This window comes from Mobula birostris, chromosome 6 (genome assembly GCF_030028105.1).
Source record: "Mobula birostris isolate sMobBir1 chromosome 6, sMobBir1.hap1, whole genome shotgun sequence".
Classification (NCBI taxonomy): domain Eukaryota; kingdom Metazoa; phylum Chordata; class Chondrichthyes; order Myliobatiformes; family Myliobatidae; genus Mobula; species Mobula birostris.
This window is the reverse complement of record NC_092375.1, coordinates 114,445,095-114,457,750: the sequence shown is the minus strand read 5'-3', so window position 1 is coordinate 114,457,750 and position 12,656 is coordinate 114,445,095. Positions and strand designations below refer to the sequence as shown.

The window sequence follows — 12,656 nt, the reverse complement described above, 5'->3', positions numbered from 1 at the left end:
GCTTCTTCCCCTGGGCTGAGAGACTAACGAATACCCTGTCACCACTTAGATCTTGTCACTAGGACAGCCAGCTGTTTACTGTTTACCTGTGCTGTGCACTCACTACAGGCATTTTGAGTTATACACTCAAGTGACAATAATCTTGATCTTGAGATGAGTAACAATTTAAATCAGAATCGGGTTTACCGGACGTGGTGAAATTCATTGTTTTGTGGCAGCAGCACAGTGCAGTAACAAAACAAATCTAGTAAGTGGAGCCGAAGACAAATATTGATGCCGTGCTCGTGGGCCATTCAGAAATCTGACGGTGGAGGGGAAGAAATGTGAAAGTGGAGAATGCGATTCGGAGAGCCGGATCAGGGTCAGGAGGTTGGAGGCAGAGGCCCAGTGATGGCTTGTCCAGTTGTGGTGAGATGGAGGGAGGGAGGGAGGGAGGAACAGGGTTTGCTGTGGCATTGTTGTTGTTCTGCTGAATATTGCGGGCATGCTATGTTGGCACAGGAATGTGGGACTGCCCCAGCTTATTTCATGGGGTGTGTTGGTCATTAATGCAAACAACGTATTTAATTGTACATTTTGATGTACATATGATAAACAAATCTGAATCTGAATCTATTCCTAACACCGATGGCTAAAATCATTGGGATAAGGGGGGGGGGGGTTAATTTCAAAGGGGGTGTGAGGGACAAGTATTTTTACACAGAGAGTGGTGGGGGCCTGGAATGTGTTGCCTGGGGTGATGGTTGAGGCAGATACATTAGGGACCTTTAAAAGATGTTCAGGTCAGTACATGAATGTGAGGAATATGGAAGGATATGGACATTGTGTAGGCAGAAGGGGTTAGTTTAGTTAGCCATTTGGTTGGTGCAGCATATCGTTTTGGGCTGAAGGGCCTGTTTCTGAGTTGTACTGTGCTGTGTTCTATCACAGGACCAAACGGCACACAGCTTCATGGAACCAGACATAAAGGTGTGCCGTACGCAGAGGAACACACCCTAACGCACGTACACGTTAAACAGGCTCTGCAGAACCAGCTTCGACGCTGGCTCACACAGAGGGTCAGGTGCAGTGACCGACGGGAGCCGTCCTGTCCTGGGTCTGTGCCAGGCAAAGAGGGGCAACTCTGAGTCAGAGGCCCCTGCAGTCACAAAGCTTCTGTCCTCTGTCAACGTACTAATTGAATGTGTGAGGATTTCCTTCTGCACTGCAGCTCAGGCAGAGTTCCTGTCCCCACTCTGATCGGGAGAAAGCTGCAGAGGGTTATAGACTCGGGCTCCATCGCGGGCACAACCCTCCCCTCACACAGATCTTTAAAAGGTGACGCCTCAGGAAGGCAGCACCCATCCTGAAGGACCCTCACCACCTACGACATGCCTGTTTCTGATTTCTGTTATCAGGGAGGAGATACCGCAGCCTGAAGACACACACTCAATGTTTCAGGAACAGCTTCTCCCCCTCTGCCATCAGATTTCCGAATGGCCCGCGAACACTGCCTCATCTTCTTGCTCTCTTTCTGCACTACTTGGATATTTTTTAATATATTGTAACTTTTTACATCATGCACTGTACAAAACAACAAATTTCACAACATATGTCAGTGACATCAAATCGGATTCTGATTCCGAGTTCAGAGTAAATTTATTATCAAAATACATGTAGTACGTCACTATATACTTACCACCCTGAGGTTCACTTTCTTGCAGGCATTCACAGTAGAACAAAAATACAATAGAATCAATGAAAAACTACACACAAACACTGACAAACAACCAATGTAAAAAAGAAAACAGATTATGCAAGTAGTGATAATAAATAAATAAATAACGCCGCATCTATGGAAGGGAATAAGCAGTCAACGTTTCGGACTGAGACCTTTATGAATCCTGATGAAGGGTCTCGGTCCCAAACATCATCTGTTTATTCTCCTCCATAGATGCTGCCTGACTTGCAGAGTTCCTCCAGGACTTTGCCTGTTACTTGAGGCTGCATGGTAGCGTAGTGATTAATGTAACACTTTCGGCGCCAGCGAACTGGGTTCATTTCCCACCAGCGCTGCTCCCCGGTGACCCTTAGATGCCCAGCTCACCAGCAGCCTATCCAATGGAAACAGTGGCCAAAGACAACAGACTGGAACCTGCCTCCCCCGAGTCAGAAAGCCTCTCTTTCCCAAACCCTCTGTCCTGGAGTCCGTCTGCTGGAACTGGCAGGGGGAGATTCGCTCTGGTCTTTGGGTACAGCAGTCCCAGGTGAAGAGAGTGCTTGGCTCACAGATACAGGAACAACAAATGTATCCCAGCCAGAGAACAGGCAAGGAGTGGAAAAGCAACAAGCAGGCCCCTTGACCCCACCCATGGGTACTCTGGCATCCTACTTACCACAGCACATGAAGCCATTCAGCCCAGGCTGCCTCCCAGTACTGCAATACCATCATCTCCTCCCTCATCCCACACTCATCTCAGAACACCGAACACAGAACATTACAGCACAGTACAGGCCATTCGGCCCACGATATTGTGTTGACCTTTTAACCAACTCTAAGATCAATCTAATCCTTCCCTCCCACATAGCCCTCCATTTCTTTTCATGCATGTGCCTATCCAAGAGTCCCTTAAATGCCTCTAACGTATCTGTCGCTACCACCACACCTAGCAGCGCGTACACACACCCACTACTGTGTGTAAAAAACCCTGCCTCTGGCAAACCCACTATATTTTCCTCTGATCTCTTTAAAATTATACCCTCTTGTAGTAGACATTTCCACCCTGGGAAGAAGTCTCTGGCTGTCCACTCAATCCATGCCTCTTATCATCTTGTACTCCTCTATCTAGTCACCTCTCATTCTTCTTTGCTCCAAAGAGGGAAGCCCCAGCTCACTCAGCCTGTCCTCATAAGCCATGCTCTCTAATCCAGGTAGCAACCCTGGTAAATCTCTGTACTCTCTCTAAAATTTCCAGATTTTCTCTCACAGCCTTATCAACATCCTCTCCCCTCCACACTCGCCCTATTTGATTCTTCAACCCCTCACCTACACACCAGGGGCAACCATAGCTGCTAATTAACCCATCAGCTCTGCATCTCGACAGAATGTGGGAGCAAACCTCAGCACCCATGGGAAACGAGAAGAATGTACAAACTCCACAGTCCCAAGGTCAGGATCGAACCTGGGTCTCTGGAGCTGTGAGCCAGCCTCTCTATCTGCCAAGCCATTGTGTGTTTTGACACTTTTCATCTTCACGTTTCAACAGAGTGAAATTGGAATTTCCTGTTCCCTCTCTCCACATACACCCATCACTGTACTTTTGGCTCTTAGACATTTATTTTTAAACATTGTTTTTGGAGGTTTACAAAGTTATGAGAGGTTATAGAACTTTATTCCCTGGAACGTAGGAGAATGAGAGGAGATTTGATAGAGGTATACAAAATTATAGGGGTATATATAAGATAAATGCAAGCAGGCATTTTCCCCTGAGGTTGGGTGAGACTAGAATTAGAGGTCATGGATTAAGGGTGAAAGCTGAAATGTTTAAGGGGAACACAAGGGGAAGTTTGCACTCTGGGAGTAGTGAGATTGTGGAACAATCTGCCAGCAGTGTGGGTTTGATTTCAACATTTAAGAGAAATTTGTATAGGTACAATGATGGGAGGGGTATGGAGGATGATAGGACTGGACAGAATAATAATTTGACATGGACTAGATGGGCTGACAGGCCTGTTTCAGTGCTGTAGTGCTCTATGACTTTATGACATTTATCTGTTGCCCTCTTCTGGGTCCTTTCCACCAAACCCCACTGGTTACTGGTTAATCCCCAACCACAAGTCTTCCAACATGGTGGACGTGTTGGCACCGGAATGTGTGGCGACTCTTGCCGGCTGCCCCCAGTAATCCTTAAATTGTGTTGGCTGTGAATGCAAACAATGCATTTCACTGTGTGTTTCCATGCACATCTGATAAATAATTCGGAATCTGAATCGCAGCAAAGACCATTTAACAATAACTTGTATTTATGTAGCAACTTTAAATCTAGATGCTCTCCCCTCCCCTCTCCTGTTGGACAGGAGATACAAAAGCCTGAAAGCACATATAACCAGGCTCAATGACTGTGGTTGTGAGACTACTGAATGGTTCTCTAGAAAGCTAAGATGGACTCCTGACCTCACAATTTATCTTGTTACAATCTCGCTCCTTACTGTCTATCAGCAGCACTGCACTTTCTCTGTGGCTGTCACACTTAATTCTGCAGTGTTATTCTACCTTGCTCTACCTCAATGCACTGAGAAACGATCTGATCTGTATGGACAGGATGCAAGACAAGCTTTTCACTGCATCATGGTACATGTGACAATAATAAACCAATTTACCAAATTACAGTAAAACGTCCCAAGATAATTATCCTGGAGATGTTGTTTGACACACATTTCAAACCTGGTTACTGAGACAAATGTTTGAAGCCTTGGGCAAAGAGACATTGCACGAGTATCCTACAGGGAGAGAGGTGGAGAGTTTTACTGAAGAAATCCCTGACTAGAAGTCCAGCACAGTGGGTAGTAAATCTGTTTCACAGCTCTAGAGACCCGGGTTCAATCCCATCACCAACACTGTGTGTGTGTGTGAGTGTGTGTGTGTGTGTGTGTGTGTGTGTGTGTGTGTGTGTGTGTGTGTGAGCGTGTGTGTGTGTGTGTGTGTGTGTGTGTGAGTGTGTGTGTGAGAGTGTGTGGAGTTTGTATATTCTCCCTGTGACCATGTGGGTTTAGATCATAAGGCAAAGGAGCAGAATTAGGCCATCTGGCCCATCGAGTTTGCTCTGCCATTGCATCATGCCTAAATTCTAATGTGTTTGCTTTGTGGCTGCCTGCAAGAAGATGAATCTCAAGGTTGTATATTGTATACATACTTTGATAGCAAACGTACTTTGAACTTTGATTTATCATCCCACCCCTTTTAACCCCATTCTTCCGCCTTCTCCCCGTAACATTTACTGCCCTGACTTATCAAGAATCTATCAACCTCCACTTTAAAAATACCCAATGAATTGGCCTCCACAGATGTCCGCGGCAATGAATTCCACGGCTTCACTGAGATCTGGCTAAAGAAATACACCCTTCATAGGATCATTCATAGGATCCTTCTTGTGACCCTCTCAATGCCAGCCCATCCTTTCTTAGATGAGGCACAAAATTGCTCACAATACTCCAAATGTGGCCTGAGCAACATCTCCCAAGTGCTCCGGTTTCCTCCTGCTTTCCAAAGACGATGGGTCAGTCGGTCACTCTAATTACCCCTGGGCTGTGGGTGAAGGTCAGGAGAATTTGTCAGCTGCTCAAGTCCATCTGTGCAGAAGTGGGATGAAGAACTTATCTGCAGCAGCTCTGCAGGCACCGAGCATCAGATAAGTTCGCAACAGAAACAGAGACTAAACAAACTGACAGAGGTGTACAAAATGATAAGAGGCACTGACTGAGTGGACAGCAGGGACTTTTTCCCAGGGCAGAAATGGCTAATACCAGGGGGCATCATTTTAAGGTGATTTGAGGGAAGTATAGGGGACGTCAGAGGTAAGTTTCATTTACACAGAGAGGGGTGGGTGTGTGGGACACCCTGCCAGGGTGGCAGATACATTAGGGACATTTTAAAAACAGTTAGATAGGTACCATGGATGGTAGAAAAAATTGAGATCAACGTAGGAGGGAAAGGTTAGACTGATCTTGGAGAGGGTTAAAAGGCTGGTGCAACATTGTGGGCTGAAGGGCCTGTACTGTTCTATGTCCTAAACATTCATCATACACAACTTTTACAAGAGAAAAACATGATTAGAACAAAAGTAAAGAGTGGATTGGTGGGTTAACCTGCCAGTGTGTACCTAAGTGGAAAAATCCTGGGGAATAAAATTGTTCGACATGAATTGGCAGAGAACAGACCATTCAGCACGATGAAATATGAGGTTCGTCAGGGCAGGACGGCAACGCAGAGAGGGTATGAGGTGAGAATTGCACAGTTCGGGTGGGGAGGGGGATGGTTGACATTGACGATGTGGTGGGGGAGGAAGGGAGGGGTGGCGTGTTCGTGGATGCGGGAGGGTGTGCCGCTGTCCTTACCTAAGTAAAGTCCGTCGCGTGCCCCACAACGCCGCTCGTTCACGCTGAAGTCGACGAAGAAGACAGTGAGGGGGTGTCCGAAGCTGAGCTCAGGGCTGGGGTCCAGGGTGAGGACGGCATCGTGGGCTGACCCCAGGCTAAGGCCGGAGTCTGGCAGGACGGTCAGCAGCTTCTCGCCAGCCCGGGGTTCCGCCGCGTACACTGCCACCTCCGTCTGCGGCACCTCAGCCAGGCGACGGCACTCCGCCTCTGACAGGAAGGAGGCCCTCTGGCACAAGGAGCCCCGCAGGTATCCCAGCCCGGCCGTCGACCAGCGGTGCAGCCGTGCGGCCTTGAACTGCGACCCCTCGCTGCTCCGCACCTCCACCAGGACTGCTGCGCAGAATAACCATTCCCAGCATCGGCACATGGTCGGGCAGCGCTGGCAACCTGGAATCCCGGGCTCGGATCTAGCTGGGGACGCGGAGAGGCCAGCAGGTCACAACAGCGCAGTGTGGCGCATTTGGGGCGGTCTTGCTCACACCCGCGCCCCTTCTCTCTCTCTCCCCTCGCGGTGGCTGCAGGAGGGACTGAGCTGCAGAGGTGACTGATTCTGAGATGTGTGGGAGCTGCTGTGTGAGAGTGCAGGTTTGGAAACTCAATCCCACCCTCCAGAGACTGACATCGGAAGAGGGCGGGACTCAGGATTCGGCTCTGCTCCCACGGACTTCCCAGAACAAGGGCACAGTCACCCCACTCTCGGGAAGAGGGAGACAGCGAGAGAGAGACAGAGACAGAGACAAAGAGGGAGAGAGAGAGACAGCGAGAGTGACAGAAAGAAAGCGAGAGAGGGAGAGAGACAGAGAGAGAGAGAGGAAGAGAGTATGTGATAGTGCAGGAGGGTGGTGGTGAAAGAGAGTGAGACTGTCAAGACAGTTTCTGGTAGAGGGAGCGGGATTTACAGTGAGTCTGACAGAGAAATGGATAATCCACTGTGGATTCCTCACAAGAGTCAAAGAGGCGGGTGAGAGGGAGAAGAGGAAAGACAGAGTGAGAGAGGAAGAAAGACAATGTGACAGGGAGAGGGAAGGAGAGACAGAGAAAGTCAGAGAGAGAGGGTGGCAGACAAGAGATCAAAAGGGAGCGTGTGGGGGAAAGAGAGGTGAAAGAGTGAGATTGCCCAGACGGTTTTCTCTTAGAGAGAATGTCGTTTACAGTGTCTGAGAGAGAGAACTGGAGGATCCCCTGTGGATTGACGGAGTTCCTCACACAAGTCAGGGAGAGAGGGGGAGGGGGGTCGGAGAAGGGCTTAGACAGAGAGACAGAGAGAGAGAACATGAAAAGAGAGACAGAGATAGCGATCAAATGAGATTCTGAGAGAGAGGGAAAGAGTGTGTGAGAGGAGGAATTAGAGAGATATGAGAGAGAGAGAGAGAGAAAGATTGTCGAGGCAGTTTTCTCTCAGGGAGAATGACATTAACAGTGTCTTGGAGAGGGAAAAATGTAGAATTCCCTGTGGATTGAGAGGGAGATCAGAAGTCAGAGAAATGGGGGAGGGGCAGGGGAAAAGGGGTGAGACAGAAAGAAGGAAAGTGTGAGAGTAAGAGGCAAAGGGAAACAGAGAAAGGCAGAATGAGGAGGAGACAGATTAAGAGTGAGTGTGAGAAAGAGGAGAGGGAGAGAGGGGGAGAGAAAGGGGAAAAGGGAGAGAGAGAGAGGGGGGAGAGAGGGGGAAGAGAAGGGGGGAGAGAGGGAGGGAAAGAGAAACACTGTCAAGGCAGTTTTCTGTTAGAGGTAGTACAGTCTACGTGTCCCAGAAAGAGAAATGGAGAATCCCCTGTGGATTTTGAGAGTTCCTCTCGAGTCAGAGAGGGGAGGGAGGGAAGGAGGGAGGGGGATGGAGGGGAGAGAGACAGGAAAAGGAAGAGAGACAGAGATTAAAACGGATTGTGTGTGAGTGTGAGAGATTCAGACAGAGGAGGAGAGGGGGAGGAAAGGGAAGGAAAGGAAGGGAGACAGATCAAAACATTGTGTGAGAGAAAGAGAGAGAAGAGAGGCAGAAGGAGAAAGGGGGAGAAATAGAAACAGAGAGGGAGAGACACAGAGAAAGGGACAGAGCCGGACAGAGAGGGAAAGAAAATCAGGGAGACAGACGCAGCGAGTGCATCACTCACACAATTACTATGATGGAGAGAGAGGAGGGGAGAGGAATGGGGCCTTCAATGTGGGTGTTGACATCAAGGAAACAGGCACCTGGGTATATTCTCCGACAATTGCCACTAGGTCAGAGGTTGGGAAGATTTTGGCACTGACGAGACAATGACTTTAATTTCCCATTAACTGAGGGAGACCTCTGTTCCTGTTTAGAATGCGGCCCAGCTAAGGGTGAGGGTGATGAAGAGGAGAGGGCAATGGGGTCGAAGTGGTGAGGGTATTGGGGAAGAGGGAAGATGATGGGTAGTGTGAGGTTGCTGGGAAGGATGAGGGTGAGGGTATGAGAATAATTGGGTGTGCAAGGGTGAAGTTGTTGTGGAGGGTGGTGGGGATGAGGGGGAGGGAGGTAGGTGAGATAAGGTAATGAAGGGTGTGAGGGTGGGGGGGTGAACTCTGCGGAGGGTGAGGGTAGCAGAGGGTGGAAGGGCGAGAGCAGGAGGGAGGGTGGCGAGAGATGAGGGTGAGGGAGTGGGTGGTAGGGAGCAAGGGGTTGAAGGGTGAGGCTGTTGGGGATGGGTCTGTGGTCATTGACGGTGATTGCCAGTGGTGTTACTCTGCACCCGGGTGTGGGTCCGATCACACATCCAACCCTGGGACCCACAGGAACACTGAGGGGCTACATTCTTGGAACTTAATGGGAATGTATCAGGATGAGAAAGGTTTCTGAGGATTGAGGGAACCTACAGAAAGGATGTTATCCCGGGGACACAACAGAACAAAGGGAAGTTGACAGGGCACCCGTCTTCACTGGGAGAGCAGGAGGACATTTCATGAACCACTTTAAACCCACTGGAGGGTTTTGTCATGATGGGTACAGGGAAGGTGCTTCCCCAGTTGGGAATCTGACACCACGATCCCAGTCTCAGGATAAAGAAACTGTCAGCTGTTTGGGACTGAGATGAGAGGAGACCGCTTCATTCAGAAAGTGGTGGATAGTTGGAATTCCCTAGCCTAGTGGCATGTGGTGTCTCGCCACTGAGTTGAATACAGAAGTACATCAAACACAGACCAGTGCAGCACAGGAACAGCCCCTTCAGCCCACAATGTTGTGCCAAATTAGTTAAGATAATGACCTCTAATTAAAACAATCCCTACTGCCCAAACGAGTCTAGATCGCTCCATTCTCTGCACATTCATGTGCCTGTCTGAGAACTTCTGATATGGAGCCCCACCACCACACTTGTAAGTGCATTCCAGGCACCCCCCCTCACTGCGTAAAAAAAACCCTACATAATATTAGATCTTTGAACCATCAAGGGGAAGGGTACTGGCTGTGTCCGCTATCTGTGAGTATATATGTACACTCAGTGGCCACTCCTGTACCTAAGTGCACATTCATGGTCCTCTCCCACCCAGCTTGTTACTACACATGAAGGGGCTGCATTGGGTGGGAAAGCCCCTCAAACAATGAAAGAGTCATCACTTCAAGGGGCCATGTGGCTATGTTTGTTTCAACTCAAGGATCAACTTCCTTCGCCGTATAACATTTACATGCACTGGGAATGTATTGTGGTGTGTTGGTCACAGTGCGACATGCAACAAAAGAATAAAGAATTATATAAGTTAGAAGTTAAAATATGGATATGGAAATACTTAAAACAGCAGCATGCGTTTGCAATAGTGTGGCACTTGTGGCCAAGTGGTTAGGGCATTGGACTAGCAATCTGAAGGTCATGGGTTCGAGCCTCGCCCAGGGCAGCGTGTGTGCCCTTTAGCAGGGCACTTAACCACACAATGCTCCAGTCTACCCAGCTGAGAATGGGTACTGGCAAAAATGCTGGGGGTTAACCTTGCGATAGACTGGCGTCCTATCTTGGGGAGGGAGTCTCTCACTCTCAGTCGCTTCACGCCACGGAAACCGGCATAAGCACCAGCCTGTTGAGCCTATAAGGCTTGGGACAGACTTTAACTTAAATGTGTTTACAATGTAAACAGCATTATAGAGAGTAATTTAAAGTGTTTACTATTACAAGGGTAATAGTTAGAGGGGAGTGGGCTAATTAGAATGGTTGATCAGATAACTGACTGGGGAAGAAACTTTTAAGATGACGTGAAGTTTTTGTTTAAATAGTCCGATAACATTTTCCAGAAAGGAGTTTTTGGAAAAGGCACAGTTTGCTAGGTGTGTTGTGATTTTTTTCCTGCCCATTTCTTTGTCCTGGACACATACAAGTTCTGCCGTGGTGGTAGACTGCAGTCAATGATCTTTACTGCTGACCTGACAGCTAGCTGTAGTTCCTGTGTATTGTATTCATTTATTTAGAGATACAGTATGGTAACAGGCTCTTCGGCCCATTGAGTCCACACTGCCCAATTATACCCGTATGATCAATTCACCTACTAACCCGTACACCTTTGGAATGTGTGAGAAAACTCAAAAGGTATAGACTCCTTTGTAGACAGCGGTGGGAAGAGAATGCTGTGCCAAACCAGACAGTAAAGGCTGATGTGAGGATGCCCTCTATGAAGGCAGTGTAGAAATGCACCAATATGTTCTGGAGAGGATGGAAACTGCCTTTTTCTCTTTACATTTGTGGACAGTACATTCAGTATTGGAAACTTTAGAGATCGTGGTAGATCTCAGAACTTCCCTGTATTAAACTCATGAAGTCAATCTGACCATCTCTTTCAGACTTTATTCTTGCTAAAAAAATAAACAGCACAAAAATAAAACCTTTAAAGTCTACACTACTGAATGTGCAGACAACGAACGAGTGTAAGGGTTTCATTTTTATGTACGAAGCCACACTGCTTGCTGCTTGCAGAATAGACATTGTGGGTTTACATACAAACGTAACAGGTGGCAGGGTAGTGCAGTGGTTAGTCTGACGCTTTACAGAGCCAGCCAGCAGAAGACCGAGGTTCAATTCCCACCTCTGTCTGTAAGCAGTTTGTGTGTTCTCCCCACGACCGTGTGGGTTTCCTCCCATGTCAGCAAAGACTCTTGCAAATTTCTACAGCTGTTTGCTGGAGAGAGTTCTAACTGGTTCCATCACTGCCTGGTGTGCAGGCCAGGCAACGTCTATGGAAAGGAATGTAAAGTCAATATTTCAGGCTGAGACCCTCCATCAGGACTGGAAAGGAAACATCAAAGCCTGACTTTCTGTGTTCCTCCAGTATTTTGTGTTACTTTGGATTTCCAGCATCTGTAAGGTCTCCTGTGTCTCTGAAAACTACTTCAATACTTATTTTGTTTTGTACTATTAAGTTATTGTTGTAAGTTATAATAGTTATATGTCTCTACCTTGTTTTACTGCCACAAAACAACAGTCAGCGACAATAAGCCTGATGCTGACATCTGCAAGGAACAGCATCCATCAAGGACCCCCACCATCCAGGCCATGCTCTCTTCTCGCTGCTACCATCAGGCAGGGGGTACAGGAGACTCAGGTCCCACACCACCAGGTTCAGGAACCAGCATGGATAACCTCACTCGTCACAACTCTGAACTGATTCCACGATCTACAGACTCACTTTCAAAGCCTCTGCAACCCATGTTCTCAGTATTAGTTATTTACTTATTTGCACAATTTGTCTTCTTTTGCACAATCTTTATGTATAGTTTTAATTCTACTGTATTTCTCAACTTCTGTAAATGCCTGCAGGAAAATGAATCTCAGGTGGTGACATTGATAACACACACTTTGATAATAAATGTACTTTGGTTCTGGTTCTGACTCAGTTCAAGTCAGACCGGACTGCTTCGATCACTCAGGATTTGAGCTCCACCCTGAGGAAGGTTGCCCTCAGTGTATTTTCCACACCACACAGCAAATAACTCCGACTTTCTCCCTGCTTCTGTCTTCTCCACATGCTCTCTCTTTCAACTGATTTTTCTTTCCAGCATGCTTATGTAGTGGTTAACGCATCACTTTACAGCCCCAGGGTTAGTAAGTTGTGGACTCGCTACGTTGGCGCCAGAAGCGTGGCAATACTTGCGGGCTGTCCCCAGCACGTCCTCGGACTGTATTGGTCATTAACACAAATCATGCTATCATGCTTCTACTGTATGCTTTGGTACACATGAGAAATAAAGCTCATCCCTCTGTCCCACCCTACACCCAGTACGCCACAACTGTTCCCTCTCACTGATCTCATTCTCATTTAAAACTTCCTCTTGTATCTGTAACGATCACAGATCAATGGGTATAAAAAACATTCACCCAAGTCCATCTTTTCACCCTCTTGCCAGTGAAAACTTCCCTTAAATTTCTTAGAACATTGGCTGAGTGGATTCAGAATTTGCTTGCCCACAGAAGACAGAGGGTGATTGTAGATCGTGTATTCTGCCCAGAGGTTAGTAACCAGTGGTGTTCCACAGGGATTTGTTCTGGGACCCCTGCCCTTTCTGATTTTTATAAATATCTTGG

At 47.7% G+C, this 12,656-nt stretch overlaps 1 protein-coding gene across 1 annotated transcript in view; it reads right to left on the bottom strand.

The window, feature by feature from the left end:
- LOC140199869 (uncharacterized) overlaps positions 1-7,845 on the bottom strand; it is a 30,171-nt gene extending 22,326 nt beyond the window's left edge. The window contains exon 1 of the mRNA XM_072262380.1: positions 6,094-7,845. Coding sequence (XP_072118481.1) covers positions 6,094-6,502 — 409 coding nt within the window. The 5' untranslated portion in view covers positions 6,503-7,845. The remainder of the gene's footprint in view (positions 1-6,093) is intronic.
- Positions 7,846-12,656: the final 4,811 nt, after the last annotated feature.